General features: G+C 49.1%; 5 protein-coding genes across 5 annotated transcripts; 2 read left to right on the top strand and 3 right to left on the bottom strand.

Annotated features, from left to right (window-relative positions):
• Positions 1-298: 298 nt before the first annotated feature.
• LTR84_002046 (uncharacterized protein) lies at positions 299-4389 on the bottom strand (the record flags this gene model as incomplete). The annotated part of the gene is made up of 2 exons (XM_064845660.1): positions 299-3940; positions 3997-4389. 2 exons carry the CDS (start codon positions 4387-4389, stop codon positions 299-301), a joined length of 4035 nt encoding a protein of 1344 aa, XP_064706514.1.
• A 797-nt stretch (positions 4390-5186) lies between these two features.
• Positions 5187-8553, bottom strand: LTR84_002045 (uncharacterized protein; the record flags this gene model as incomplete). Its single annotated transcript, XM_064845659.1, has 6 exons — positions 5187-6308; positions 6368-6732; positions 6784-7111; positions 7171-7632; positions 7685-7966; positions 8014-8553. The coding sequence occupies 6 exons, from the start codon at positions 8551-8553 to the stop codon at positions 5187-5189; spliced, it is 3099 nt and encodes a 1032-aa protein (XP_064706513.1).
• A 1150-nt stretch (positions 8554-9703) lies between these two features.
• Positions 9704-11803, bottom strand: LTR84_002044 (uncharacterized protein; the record flags this gene model as incomplete). The annotated part of the gene is made up of 1 exon (XM_064845658.1): positions 9704-11803. The coding sequence occupies one exon, from the start codon at positions 11801-11803 to the stop codon at positions 9704-9706; it is 2100 nt and encodes a 699-aa protein (XP_064706512.1).
• Positions 11804-12432: 629 nt separating this feature from the next.
• Positions 12433-13085, top strand: LTR84_002043 (uncharacterized protein; the record flags this gene model as incomplete). The annotated part of the gene is made up of 2 exons (XM_064845657.1): positions 12433-12553; positions 12610-13085. 2 exons carry the CDS (start codon positions 12433-12435, stop codon positions 13083-13085), a joined length of 597 nt encoding a protein of 198 aa, XP_064706511.1.
• A 481-nt stretch (positions 13086-13566) lies between these two features.
• On the top strand, positions 13567-14922 carry LTR84_002042 (uncharacterized protein; the record flags this gene model as incomplete). The annotated part of the gene is made up of 1 exon (XM_064845656.1): positions 13567-14922. The coding sequence occupies one exon, from the start codon at positions 13567-13569 to the stop codon at positions 14920-14922; it is 1356 nt and encodes a 451-aa protein (XP_064706510.1).
• Between the last annotated feature and the right edge of the window lie 232 nt (positions 14923-15154).

Genomic DNA, 15154 nt, shown 5'->3' with positions numbered 1-15154 from the left:
AGAGGGGTAATAAAGAGCTCAGATAAATAGAATGTCTTTGGAGTACTCGTAATCTGCTTTGCTGTCCAAGTGCAGAGCCTCGCCAGAGAACTCGAGTTCCCGTCTGGCATCTGCTCTCCAACTAGGCCTAATAAGCACCCCTACCTCACTGCATGGCAAGGACCACTCTAACTCAAATTAAAACATATCCAGATAATCTGCGTCTGCTACCCGTGCTCGCGCCCGCCCCAACATTCACTGCGTAGACAAAATCGACCGTCGCTGGAAAGAACCACAAGAATTTTCCCGAACTATATGTTCAGTGCTTCACAATGCGCACCCCATTCCCTGCAGACTCGGTCTCCAAGTCAATCTCCTCCAACACAGGTAGCTTCATAGTAGCTGCAAGTCCCAATCCCAGTCCTGGCTTTTGCGCCTGTGCTGGCAAATCGCGCTTATGATGAGGCGACCGGCCAATCAGCCTCGCGCGCTTCACCACGTCGGTGCTTTCTTGCTTCCAGCGTTCGAAGTCTTCTTTCTGCCGGAGGACCTGGAAGAGGGTTGTTTCGGCTTCCGGCCTCCAGGCCGATGGCTGGCCGGTTGCCTTTGAGACGGACGCGGATTTTGGCTTCAGCTTCACTGGTTGGGCCTTCTTCGCCATGTCGATCAGCTCACGGAATATGTCTTTGGATTCAGACCGTAGCTGTAGTACTTGAGTTGCTTCCTTGGCTGGCTTCAACTTGTCTGGGTCAAGCCATGAAAAACTCGTGGCGGTCACTCCCGCTTCGGTCATTGGTAGCCGTAGACGATGATTTTCGTATTTCAGGAATCGAACAGCTGCTTCAAGGCTGGCAAGCTCGACCCTCAATAGATCCGCCTCTGCCTTCACTTGCAACGATCGGGATTCGTCTGCGACCCCGAGTGCGAGACTCTGGCCATCCGCGACCTTGCTCTTTTTGATGGTCTCCAACTCGACCTTCGAATCCTCCTGACTCTTCAGCAATGTTTGATAATCAGCCTGGAGCTGTTGCAAGCTCTCGTCGGCTTTGGATTTCTCTGAGCGGAGTGTCTCAATCTCCGACTTCATCGCTTTGACTCCGTCATCCTTGGCCTTGGTTTCTTTGGTTCTCGATTCCAGAAGCTCAATCTTGACCTGCTGTTCTTCAAGTTGCCTATCTTTCTCGCTCACTTTAATGGTTTGCTCTTGGATTCGTGACTTCATCCGAGCCATTTCTTCTTGCAGATCTTGAGACACTATTTTCTGAGTCTTGACTTCTTTCGACCGAGCGATCCATGGTGCTGGCAGCCTCTCAAACTCAAGGGCGTTATTTACATCAGCCGATCTGCTATACAAGTCGTCCACCTTAGACTGGAGCGTTTGAAGCTGTTTGGTCAGAACGCTGAACACATCTTCGAAAGCAGAAGTCTGCATTTCAGCCTTGGGTAGCATGGCAATAACGGCGCAGGTCATCTTTTCCATCACTGTAGTATAAGAGAGCTCTTCTTCATGGTCAGGCTTGTTCAAGTCATCGATAATTGTCTGACTCATTTCTCGGACAAGGCTGGATAGTTGTTCAGAAAGATTCTCAGTTTCCGAAAACAAGCCCCAGATCGCCTCACCGGGTGACATGGATCTCGCTCGGAGATCGCCAAGTGACTGAATGATCTTACTCGACACATATTTGATCGTTCTTGCTTTGATGCCGAGTTGATCCATTTTCTTGCCGAATACAGCGGAGTTGTCGTCTTCGTTTTCTGGTAATCCCAATCTGGTTTGTACTGCTTTGCTCAACATCTGAGCTTGGCTTCCAATGGTGTCAGTGTAGCACTCGACCATAGACATCGATGCCAACAATTCTGTAGACCTGGACTCCTGGCTTTCGGGGATGAGTTTTTCAGCCATATCGACCAAAATACCTGCCATGCGATGGACGTGTTCAGCGCCATCATGAGCGAGCTCATCACGGCGTAATGCTTCTACCCAGCTTGTCATTGATTGCTCGACAGGTTCCAGTTCGAATGGCGCCCCGCTAAATCTCATGAAACTTTCAGAGGAGCAGGATGACATGTGCTGCACGAATCGGTCACAAGAATTGGCAATGAAGTTCATCTGTTCCATAACAGCAAAGGCCTTCGAAAGCCCGTCTTGAACGAGCTCTGGCCGGTCTCGAATTCTCTCACCAAGAATGTTTTTGACCAGGAGAGCTTTTGCTTTGATTCTCTTAAAGCAGAGAAGTGCAATAATTGGCTGTTTATCTGACTCAAACGTGTCCGGGATGAACAGCTGGACAATCTCCAAATGTAGACTGGCTTGCTCTGCACGCATTTTTCCAAGCTCCAAATCGATGGCTTTGAGCTGCGTTTTAGCTGCAGAATTCTGAAGCTTGAGGTTGAGATCCATCATTGCTCTTGATTTGCTGCTCATTTCATGAGCTTCAAGCTCACTAATATCGCGAGACCTCCGGAGTTCGTCAATGTCGTTCTGTAATCCTTGCACCACATCTCTGAATTTGTTCAGAGTGTACTCTAGATCTTCAATTGTCTTATCTTGCTCCACTACTTGTCGATGTCTCTCATTGAGGAGTGCTTCACTTTCATCCAACTGATAATGCAAGCGCTTCTCCTCATCCACATGAAAAGCCTCAAGCTCATCTGTAACTTGAATGTGTTCTTCAAGATCTTGGACCTGGCGCTTGAGATTGTCGATTGTGTGTCGATTCTGATCTCGTTCGGCCCCCATAGCCTCAAGAATCTCATCATTGGATTCAAGTGCATCCAGTTGTTCTCGTAAATGCGTATTAGTCTCTTCAGCTCGACTAAGTTTTGCCGCAGCATCTTCGTATTTGGATGTCACCGGCTCCAATTCATCCAAAGTCTGCTGCAACTCTTTAATCTCGCTTTTTAGATCACTCTCGTTCTGGTGAGACATATCTCTAAGCATGACCAAGGCCTGTCTCAGTCTTTCTGTTTCGCGTTCCATTTGGAGCCAGCCTGAACCGGCTCTCTCTTCTGGAGTCATAACAGACGTCAACTCCCGGTTTTCTTCTCGCATTATTTCGACCTCGAGCTCCAACTCTTCATGTTTTGATTTCAATGCTTCCAATTCAGTCTCGAACATGATAGCACGCTCCTCAGCCATCTCTTTATCAAGTGTCGCAAGTTCCAACTCGGATTCGTGTTCACCACTAGGTTCTGCCGCTTCGGAAGCACGCGCTTCGGCATCTTCGTATTTTGCCTTGAGTTCGACCATTTCCTGTTGGTTTGCCTTGAGTTTCTTCTGTAGTGTCTGTATGATACCTTCGTATCTCGTTGTCTGGCTTTGGAGGTCTTGGATACTCTGTAGTTGAGCTTGATCTTCCTGTCTCTGTTTCTGCAATGTCCGAATCTTGGTCTCCAACTGCTTTATGACCTGAGCCTGTCGTGCACGTTCCTCATGAGCAGCACTAGAACTTACGGAGACGTTTCGAGGGACTGCGACCGAGTGTGGGCGCGTGGCCAGCACAGGTGAGATAATGTCATTATTAGTAGTTGGTTCTAATGGGATGTCATCATCTTCGCCTGGATGGGTTTCTTCAATCTTCGCATCTCTCTCTTCTTCAATAGGTGGGGACTGTTGATTGTTTTGTATAGGGGAATGGGCGTCACTCTTCTCGAATTTGGGTGTAGCTTTGGCGGATAGCGATAATCTCGAACCTGCCATGGACTGTCGTGGTGGAAGAGCGGCAGGTTTATTTGCCGTGGGCTTCAATGCACCACCAATGGACTGTCTGCTTGTGCTTGTCGCATTCGTTCTAGAAGTCGACGTGGGAGGGCCCATCAGGGGCCGACCTGTTGTACTAGTGCGAGATTTCGTACTCGAGTCAGAGGTTCTTGCGGTGGTTGCGGGGGTGCCGGTTCGTGGTGTCGAGGTAGATGAGCTGACAGACGATGGGGCAGGCTTTGTCGGGGACTTTGTGGGAGACTGTTAAATGTGATCGTAAGCGGAGTGTCGAATAAAGGACAAAGAAAGAAACAAACCCTTAATGACAACCTCGATCCAACTGTCGACCCAGAGCCTGCACTCATGAGGCTCTGCCTCTTTCTTGCTACATCGGCCGGGACGACACTTGAAGGTCGGGATTTGGTCGCGACTCCATTTGACATAGGAGTTCCAGCTGGTTTAGTAGGTGGCGGTTGCTGTCGTAGGATCTTAGCTGCCGACTCCTTTCGGACAAAGATACCATGGCCGAAGGTGCACTGAAAATAACGCTCTCCTTTCACAGAGCCATCATTTTTCCCAGAGCTGTCTGGAAGTTCGAGGCCGAGCCACTCGCCCGCAGCGATATGCAACGGTCCGACATACCGAACTATGCCTTGCTTTTTATCATTGGTTTCGATAGTTTGCCCAATCTTGACGTTGAGATCGGGCATCTTGAACGGGTGCTTTGCGGGCGTATAGGGTCATGACAGAGCATAGGGTGATTGTAGCTTTAGGAGAGTTGTTGTTCGCTAGAGCCAGTCGAGGCTGGTGAAAGAGTCGTTGAAAACAGATTTGTTGTTGATGAGAGACTGGAAAGGCACCCGCAGGCTGAACGCGCCTGTGGTCGCGCCCTGTTTCCACTTTGAGCCACAACCTGCCCTGTGAGGATTTTCAGCCACACCTCGACTTTGGACTGTGGCTGACAACACGTGCGTGAGCATAGTGACTTACAGACCAATTAAGGAACCGACAATCAGAAACACTACTGCTTTGCTTATAGTGACAGAAGTAAACGAATATGCCATTGCTCTAAATATCATCCTTGGGGGTATATCTCATATTCTTTTCAGTAAACCAATCGACGAAAAGTCACGGCTTCTGTAGAGCAGTGTAAAACAAGGAAAAGCCAAAACCACCTGCGTCTGTCTGCATTCAGAGCAATGTTGGGTATCTTCCAGAAACCAGAGCGCGTACAAAATATAGTAAAAGAGTGTAAGTATCGTTCAACGTGTCGGACTCAACATCCACAATCACTCATTCCAAACAACAAGCCAACAAGAATCGTTTTTTCAATTCCTCCTCGAGGAACACGGTGCCCAAGTCCATCTTCTTTTCTTTTCTTGTACTTTTCATTTGAGCATCAAAAGGGTATCTTGCAGGACGGAAGAGCAGTCCATAATCATGATTTCCGTATCGGTATCAGGGTATCATTCGGTCGTTTCCAGCTAACATAGACCTCACCAAAACTCTAGCGTAAGGAAAGGTTCAAATTGTTGCCAGATCCATTACTGCCGTTATGGATCTGGCTATGGTGATGTGGCCCGATCGGGGCCGGATATGAGGAGAAAGAATGCGACGTGGGTGGTCTCCCAGAGTCGAAACTTGCCCGAGGTTCATGCTTGGGTGTCCTGTCTCCAGCACCGCTAATACTGTTGGTGCCAAATGGAAACTTTTCACCGTGGAACCTGGATGGCCAAGCACCACCAGTAGAGGATCCGGCCACCTCTTCTTCTGGGAGGTTGACACCGCTGTCGTTCCAAAAGTTGCGATATCCACTCTCGCGACTCTCCATCGAGATGAGGGACGCTTTACTGGCATTGGAGGAAGCATGCTTGAAAAAAGTACCAGGCGAATTGTTCTGGTTTTTTCGACTCATGAACGATGAGAAGGATGAAATGCTCCCAGGCTTGCGAAGCCTATCAAACAAAGACGCTCGTTCAGAGACCGGGGTGTCTCCATCAGCAAAGCTTGTGCGCGTTGGAGAATCCGAATGGAGGGAGGGAGCATTTTGTAGTAGCTTGGAGTCGAAGAAAGGCAGAGAATCCTCGAAAGAGTCCGATTTCGGGCGTGGAATTGCCCCCTTGACTGTCGTTGCATCAAGTCCGTGCGGAACAAGTTGTGAGATGAGGTAATCAATGGCATCCTTGAGTCCACCTGCATTGTTCCGAGTATAAGTAAGGACAAGTCGTCCTTCCAATGGCCCGACAATACGTTCCAACGACGCCGTGGCAGACTTGGGCAGGCTGCTTAGCTGGGGATTCGCGTGTACATCGACCTCGTACTGGCTTCTCAACTTTTGCCGTAGGTCATTGAAGTATTCGGGACCACCAAAAAATGTCTCCAAATCGGGAGACTTCTGGAAAGCAATTTCGTGACTCTCAGGCACCATTCCCAAGAAAGCATCGACGGCCTGCGGAACTTGGTATTCTGGCCCGGAAATGGAGACAATGTCGCTCGCTTGCTCAGTGTTCGGAAAGTCGATCTTACAATTCCACTTCTTCTCCAAGTCTTCGATCTCGGAAAGTCTGGCAATCAGTTCACGATGGTAAAGTCTATTGATAACAACAGTCTCGGAGACGAACTCGGCGTCCTAGGGCGAGTGATATGATAAGCAGACGATCAATCAATCAATATATCAGGGTTGCTTACGACTTTCTCCACCATGTCCATAATCTCTTGCTTGACCAGATCCAAGCTTTGCGCGTTTCGGGCAGGTGTGCGGCAGATGACGTTGTCAACCTTGATATCATCATCTTCCTTGCCCATTCCACCTCGATCCATTGCATTAGAGAATTTCACAAAGACGGAATATTTCTTCATGATGCGTTGAATATGCTGACCACCAATACCGATAATCCGTTTGTGATATTGGTCGGGAACATGGAAGGAAATCGAGGCTGGCATTTCCTGCTCGACTAGATCAAGTCCATTCTTGGTAGCTTCATACTGACTCCCAACGACATCGATGTAAAAGTTATATTCGTTGAAGCCGTCGAAAATGATCTGGACGTTGCCTGCTCAGTGTTTAGCATTTGGTTGAGACCCACTGGGTTAAAGAAACCTACTTTGGCCCATGATTTTGTTGATCTTGCCATTCTTTTTACCACTGACGAATTCCTTGTGTTCATTGGCAAGCTCAATTTTCACACGCATCTGATATGGCGATTGTTTGACAAAAGGAATCTGATTGATAACCATCATCGCGGCCTTTACAGCATCATCAGAACCATTAAGAGTGAAGGTGAATTTCTCGAAGCTCAAATCAGCACCTGAATTGGTGCAGATATCGCTAAGCATGACTCGAATCTCCTCAGGGGAAGGGCCTCGGAAAGAAGCAGCCTGTGGTGGATCAGGTGTCATGATCCACCATGAAGCACTGAAAAACTGACCAGCCTAGATATCACGTCTATTAGCGTCACTCAATCGCGTCAAAACGGCAGTATATTACGCACGAGAGCCATGATTTCCTTTACCGTCCTCTCCACATGAAGAACTTCAGTGCCCTGAACACGAACAAGCCCTCGCTGGCTGCCGAGCTGGGGGAACAGAACATGAGAACCGTTTGTTTCCATGATCTTCCGAACTTTGTCCAGTCGATCGAGTAGAATGTTGTCAATCTTGCTTGCCGAGACCACGGCATCCTTTGAATATAGTTTGATACCCATGACCAATTCTTTCAGCTTTTGCTTGGCCTGGTTAATCCGCTCTTGCGTTTCGCCAGTGATGAAGATTTCGTCGGCTGCCCGGCGAGTCGCGTGTGGAGGGACATAGCCAAAAACCCCAGGGAAAGGAGGGGGAAAGTATATCGCGGTCTTGGTTGCTGATTCGATTTGCTTGATGTTCTTCCCAGTGCGGCCGGAAACCAGGGTATGCATGGTCACCTCCAACTTTATCACATCAATCTTGTGTTTGAGCTAAGTGAAAAACATTAGCATTGGTATCATAGATTAGAATAGGTCGGCATACAATTTGATCGATCATCATCAAGGCCCGTGTTTTGGCATGTTCGACACTTTCCATGTCACCAAATATGCAGACTCGATAGCGCTGATCGAGGCCACTATCGACAAAACTCCCGTATGAAGCTCCGCTGGACAGTGGTTCGGCGTTGCGAGGCTTGAGAAGGAAGATGTCTGTTCCGGTATACTTTGCGCATAGGTCAATGTGACTGAGAACGCTCGTTCTAATGTTCATGGTCTCAACGGCATCGAGAATCAGGTCCGGATCAATGTCCACAATAGCGGACCGCTTGTAACTGTCAGCAGATGGCCCACGGAAGTAGAGTATGAGCTCACCATCATTATCGGGGTCTCATTGAGAACTTTTGATCGCATCTTGTAAACCAGATCCCCATCGCCGGAGATACAGACATTGGTTACTAGTCCTTGGGATCTTCGGTGAAGTACAGGCCCTGCCTTGGGCTCCGAGGAAGTGACAGTTGCCTGTATGCGGCCACCACTTTGTTCACTGATGTAGGAGCACAGGGAACGAAGGCGTTCCTCGTTCTGGACATGGACAGGAAGCTTATGTATCGGCAATTCTTCTGCGGTACTTGGAGGAAAAGTCCATCGTTGAAAGGCTCCTGGACTCGAGTGCAAGACATCTTCAGGATCGGGACCGGCAAGGTTGGAGGCAAAGGGCACGTTGAAAGAGAGATTGACAGGTGTAGAGGCATCAGCAGAAGAGGGTGGACCGACACCGGGAGAGCCCTGTGGACGTCTCAATGGTTGCGGCGTGGACATGTCTTGATTAAATCTCGACATGCCAAACGCTGCTGGAGTCATCCGTTCCCAGCCATGACGGGCCTGGCCGGTGAAGTTGCTGATCTTGTGCATCTTCGAGGCGGGACGACTCCCCAGGTCATCGACGTGGGGGATAGAGACTAAGGAGCAGGATAGCTCTATGGTTGTAGCATTGAGAGAGTTGCAGATCGAAGAGAAGGAATCTCGACGAAGGGTGGAGAGGAGGAATGGGATGAGAGCAGTCAGTCGTCGTTCAGAACGTGAGAAAGGATACGTCTGGACTGCAGTGGGAAGAAAGAGTTCTGGGTGCGCAGTCTAGTGGATCGACAAGATGCAGTTCAGTCCGGTAGAGTGTGGGTTGGATTGGTGGTGGTGTTGGAGGCAAGGTGGGCACTACAATAGTGGGCGGTCACTGCTGGGCTTGGAACTCCAAAGTAGGTACGTAGCCAGCCTGAGCATCCGAGTAAACGAAAACTGATCCTGTCTTGCCTTGGAACTTCAGGGGACTCAACTGGCGACTAGTGAGTTAGGGCTTAGACACGAACAACACCCGGAAGGATAGCGCCTAAATGCACCTAAAATCATGCAAATCCTCGTACCTCCCAAGTAGACTGGTAGTGGATGGAATGCCTGGAAGCTGGAGTTAAGGTCTCGGAGGCTTGAGAGACTGCCAGTGGATCACACACACTGCGGAACGTTGGCTTCTGGGGTTGCCGCTTCAGCTAGCAGCCAGGGTTGGGAGGCTGGCTAGGCCTAAATTGTCCAGGCGTCGGCGGTGCATGAGACCAGATGATGCCAACACCTGATGATGGCATCCCCACTCCGCTGCATTCCAACCAATCGTTCATCAATCGTCGCGTCCCTCTGCCGGGTACAACTTGATTCATCCTCTCACGAGCACAGCTTGAAGGGCTAAACAGGGGTTGCCAGATAAGCATGGACACAGTTATCCTGCAATGGAATCTTCTATGGCATGAGAGGGTAGAAACAAGGCTCTCAGAACCTGTCAACGGGAAAGCCACTATGCCTGATCACTCATCCACGACGATTCAAAGTTGTGAGACGAGTCTGAAGCATAAACGTGTGCAATAATGGGAGCCTCGATCTGTCGAGAGATTTGATAGGAAAACCGCCATGCATATTTAACCACACCTGTCTATAACACGAATCATACATATGTACGGCACACTATGAATCTATATGGTCCCATTGTAGGGAACGCCGACTAAGTATCTGCACTCGGTCAACTTGGTGGTTGACTAGTAAGTGCTCGTAATTTGCGAGATAGGAGGCCATCCCCAGCCTCAACGAGAGGCGTTTGGCGTGATGCTGACCAAGGAACAGGAGAACTCCGAGATGATGTTGATGGGAGGAAGCCGGGAATAGGAGATACTGTTCGTTCAACATCTAGTGTAGACTCGTCGGACACCATTTCATCCTCAGCTTTCGAAGTGTGGTGGGCATGCGAAGCATGCGAAGCATCGGAAGAATGGAGTTCAGAATGTTGTTGCATACCACCAAACGTGGGGAGTACGTCCTGAGTCTCTAGTAAGCTGGAGTCTTCTGGCGTGACTCCAGTTGTATGAGAGGGCATTGTCTCGCATATGCTCGGGCTCGGTGAAGTCTCCAGAGGTGGTATGTACGCGCTGAACCTGGGTTCTGGAAGCTGTACCTCCTTGCGTAGTTTCTCCTTGTCGTCAGGCACCCGATTTGCAAAGACCACACGGATATTGTCATAGAGATAAAAGCAGCCTTTCGAAGTGCAACAAAATTTAATATGAACAAGATACCGAAGGATGTCCTTGCCATTTGCTACATCTGACACTGTGGCCATTGATTGTTTGTCGAACAGGCTTGATTCGAGAAATGGACCAGAGGAAAAGCTTCGCTGCCGGACAAAGGTCTTCGTTCCTGGAAGCATGCCTTCCAGATCGTAAGGCACGAGAAAAAGCTTGACCGCCGTCTTGTTGGGATTCTTGATGATAATCTGGAGCTGTCCTGTTTGAGGTACGCGATAGACTCCTCCAGGAGGGACTTTGGCTGTGCTTGTCGACGCAGGCTTGGTTTTCACCTCACGTGCCAATGCCCTGCCAATATGCGTGTTTTCGGGGCTGGTGATTTTAGCTGCCAGTGCCTCTGTGTCGATGTTAGGATTGGTTCGCCGGGAGCGTCGAATTGGGAGTTTGGCGGGTTTTAAATTTCGCTCCAAGTCTATTGTACCTACATAAGGACTCGGATTGTCATCAGAAATAGATCTCGATGGGTTTGCGGATGGATAGTTGTAGAACACGGCTGGAAACTGCACTGTGACATGAGCAGGACATTTTAGGCTAGCAGGACAATTGCCCTTTCCCACCACTCCAATTTGAGCGACAAAATCGAGCGGTTTCGACGGTGGTGTTGACATGCGTCCACGAAGAATAGACTCCTCGAACGATCCGACCATCGACGCTCGTTGTCGTGGGGAAAGGTCCGAGGCTAAAGAAGGTCGCCGTGATCTGGCCACAGAGGGGCCGAAGGGGAATGGCGTAGATTGATAGGTAAAAGAACTCAGTGAACGGCGAGGTTTGTGACGCTGTGATGGATTTAAATCATTACTTGGGGGTTGGGCTTCTGGTGATCCCTGAGCGAAGTCCGGCATGGTATCCTCGATGGGAGACATGCGGAAGGTCTCAAAAGCATTTGGTGGCATTGTTCGTCTGCGAGAGTTCTTATTGAGATCATGCGGCTTCTCTCTTGGTGAAAAATCCAAGGACGGGTTGTTCATGGCGTGCACCAGTGGGCTGGTGGGAACCCTCATCACAAAACTAGACGACAAGCTGCTGCCGAGTGATGGGGCACGAGATCGCCTTCGGGGGTCGGCATACAAAGATCTTGAAGCTGGTGGGCTTGGAGATTGGGCGAACATCGGTGACCATGCAATGGTCGAAGACGATGAGAAGTCTGGATGGTATAAGTCTCCACCAGGAGGTGAGGTGGCGGAAGGATTGAAGTCCTTGCGTATAGTTGAGTCACGAAAATCACCAGTATGCAATGCAGAGAGTGAACGATGCAGGGCGTCGGTGGCTGAAAGTGGAGATGGAGAAATTGGCGGCCTTTGATTCTGGGGGCGAGGAGGGATATCTTCCCTTTCCGAGATAGACCTGTGCTCTGCATTGGTTTCGGCACACAATGCTTCGAGACCAGGTTTGGGGACCCATGTTGGCCTCTGACCGCGCTTGATACATTGTATGAGTTCTTCACGATCACTGGTTCTTATGTCCAGGTTCTGATCTTGCTCCGAATGCTGTCCTTCGTTAGAGACATTGCCAGTAATTGGCACCTGTCTCTGTTCCCGGGTCATGACCGGCGGATGGGAGAGTTTACGACGCTTTGCTGGGTGGATAGGGAGGCTGTCGAAGCCCAAAACAAAGGGCATGCTCCTGTAAACCGACCAGTGGCTGGTTGGGAGGTGCAGGAAACAAAGGGCGAGACAGACATGGCCGGACAGCGGAATGGAGCGGAGAAATGAGGAAGACGGTGACTACTGCTGCATTTTCCGGTGGTTGATACAGCGGTGGTTGAGGAAAACGGAGGGACTGACGGTGGATTGTAAACCTTGTGACTTTTTGCTGGACAGAAGAAGATTCGCGTAAAGGATGGTCGAGTAAGAAGGTGTTGAGGTGTTGGTGGTTGGGATAAGAAGTGCAAGTGACTCAAGGGCGTCTTCGGAGTCGGAGTCTGAACCGTGACCTATGATGCAGTGACGGACTTACGAAGTAGTTAGTGGGCGGCTCCTTCCACTGCTATCTCCCACTTATCAGTTGATTCAGCCACTTACGGTTAGTCTGCTACTAGAATGTGCAGATGGATTTTCCCATATATTTCATACTCCCCTCCCCGCACGTCAAAACTCCAGTCTGCAGGTGGCTATTTGCACTGACACCCAAGTTCAACAAATTCATTGTCTTACTAGCCTTCGCTTTGTCCATCATGTCTTCCAAACGCCCTAGAGAAGAAACTGCTGCTGAGGGCAAGCCTCAAAAGAAACAGAAGTCTACAGGCTTTTCCGTTGGGCCCGCAAATCTCCCAGATGGCACCTACCGAAGAAAAAGTACAGCCTATTCTATTGCTCCCTTTTTCTGCTTCTCTGACTGACATTCCTGCAAGCCCAAAAGATAAAAAAGGACCTTATTGCAAAAGCTAAGGTGAAAAAGGCCTATGCAAAAGTCAAAGCTCAAGAGAAAGAGGAGGAACAGAATCATCCAACCTACCTTGAGTCTACTGGCGAGACAGTCGAGCCAACACCCGCTACTCTTGAACTCCATCCTGATCGACAAGCGATGGTGGACGCAAGTCTCGCACGTGAATCCGAATTTGAACAAAGAAGAAATGCCTCCTCCCGAGAATCACGCCCCCGTGTCCGTCAGCCGAAACAGTCACGATATCAAAAGGAAATAGAGCTGGGTGTACAAAGGAGAGCACAGATTGAGTCACATAAGCAGGATGCCGAGGCACGACACAAAGATCGCAAAGCTATGGCCAAAGCGAAACGTCCTACCAAAGATGGAAATCTTAAGCTGGGTCGGCAGAGCACAGTCCTATTAAGCCGTATTCAAAGATTGGCCAACCAAGGGAATCTGTGACGGCATTTTTCAACCACCCATCAATCGACTACAGTGTCGCTTCCGCATCCAATGATCAACATGCTTAAGCATGTCAAAGACCTATAAAGCCTTTCGCGCTAGTCCAGTGCCTGGTAGAAAGACTCAACAATGATCTTCTTTATTAGGCAAAGCATGACCCGTTTCAATGTTCATCATTCTCGATCTTTCTACTCTCCTTAAGCACGGATACTTGCGGCTGACAACCATTGTCCAGAAGTTTTTGAACAAGCTATTCCTCACAATGAGCTTTGCCGCATTTCAATGGCTTTGGCTCTCTTCACAAAGTTGCCCACCCAGTATAAGGCCAACGCAGTACCAGGACCCCCACAACTTATTCCTTGTCGATCCACAATACACTACTTGCCCATCGTCGTTGCAAGCTTTTCCGATACATAGAACTTTTCAGTCACTACTACACCTTTTCAATCAGTACAATCAATTTCTCCACACGTCAATCAGAATGTCCGGTGAATTTAAGAATGACCAGCGAGGCCACGGAGGTCCTAGAGGTCGCAATGGTGGCAACGGCCACAATAAACACCATAACAGAGACCATATGGACCATGGCTTCAATCAGGGCTCCCGTAATAATTGGAACAATAATCCACACCAAAGAAACAACCAGTCCCATCAGGGTAATGGCAATAATACTCACACCAACAACAAAAAGGGCCGCCATAACAAACACAGTAGGAATGGTCCATCAAATGAGACCTGGAAGGATAACAGGCCAAGCCGGAATGGGCTTCCGAATGAGAACTGGAATGGTAATGCGAATCCCTCGTTCAGTGACAGCAAATCCTATGAGAACCATCGCAACCAGCCTCAGAGCTATGGTTTCACCCATAGACACAATAAGAGCCACAGCGGCTACAGTGGCTTCAGAAACAGCTCGCGGCCCAAGAGTGGGTCCGGAGACCACTACCACAAAGCACGTACGTCTGGTAAATACATGTGGAATCCTCGTGATGATTCCGATCACCAGATGGCTGAGGTAGTCCATGACCTTACTGGGCTAAGCGATTTCGGCACTTTGGGACTAGGACGGAATTCATCCTTCGGAGCGATGCCGGAATCACCTGTTGACGTGAAGATGGCAGATGCTCCACCATTACATTTGGAAATAACAACGTCTACATCATCGTGGCGGAAGCGAAATGAAGACATGCTATCGCTACTTTATGAGAAGAGACCCCAAGGCTTTAATGGCGATCTCACTGTTATCAGACATGCGCTTGACAATATGGACAAGGACTATAGCTCCTTTCTGCGCGCTTCATTGAAAGAGGATTCAGGCGGGGACGAATTGAAGGTCAACCTTGAGGTCTTCAGACTCCATCTTTCATTGTGGGTTCACTACTTTGAAAGTGATTCTGCCGAAATCTATGCTCTTCAGCATGGCTTCAGTGCCAATTTCCTTGGCCAAGACAACCTCCAGAAGGTCCCTTTGATCGTGGGCTGGTTTGCCTCAAATCCTGCCTATGCTCAACAGGCATATCATGGATTTATCTTGCTTTGGAGCAAATTGGGTGCCCAACGGACGCGCAAACTTGGGCTGGCAACTGTTTGCGAGCTTTTCATCAAATCTCTCAGTCGACCCGAACTGCATGTTCCAAAGTGCCCCCAGGCTGTCTGCGAAGCCATTGATACTGTTCGATTTCCTCCTCCAGACCCTGCACCCCTAGCTCCTGCTCCAGTCCCTCCACCAGCTCCTGCTCTTGCCCCTACTCCAGCCCCTATGCTTATCTCCAACCCGATACCATACTACGGAAAGCGGTTCAAAACGATAGGCTCGATTGTAAATTCAGGTAAGTGATGAATCTCTCACCACAATCACCTGGATCTCCAGAGCGGTAAGTAACATTCACACACGTAATTCTTATTTTTCTCAGAAACACTTTTTGTACAACTTGACATGGCATTCTCAATATTTTCTACAGTTTGCGTTCCATTCACGATTAGGCTCTCGAATCAACAAGACTCAACCAGAAAATCATTGTTTTCCTTTCAGATGCCCCATAGCGTAAAAAGACTTAATGTAATCGTAG

This window comes from Exophiala bonariae, assembly GCF_035927105.1.
Source record: "Exophiala bonariae strain CCFEE 5792 chromosome Unknown scaffold_12, whole genome shotgun sequence".
NCBI classification, from domain to species: domain Eukaryota; kingdom Fungi; phylum Ascomycota; class Eurotiomycetes; order Chaetothyriales; family Herpotrichiellaceae; genus Exophiala; species Exophiala bonariae.
Note: the sequence above shows the minus strand (reverse complement) of the source record. Positions and strands in the feature narration are given on the sequence as shown.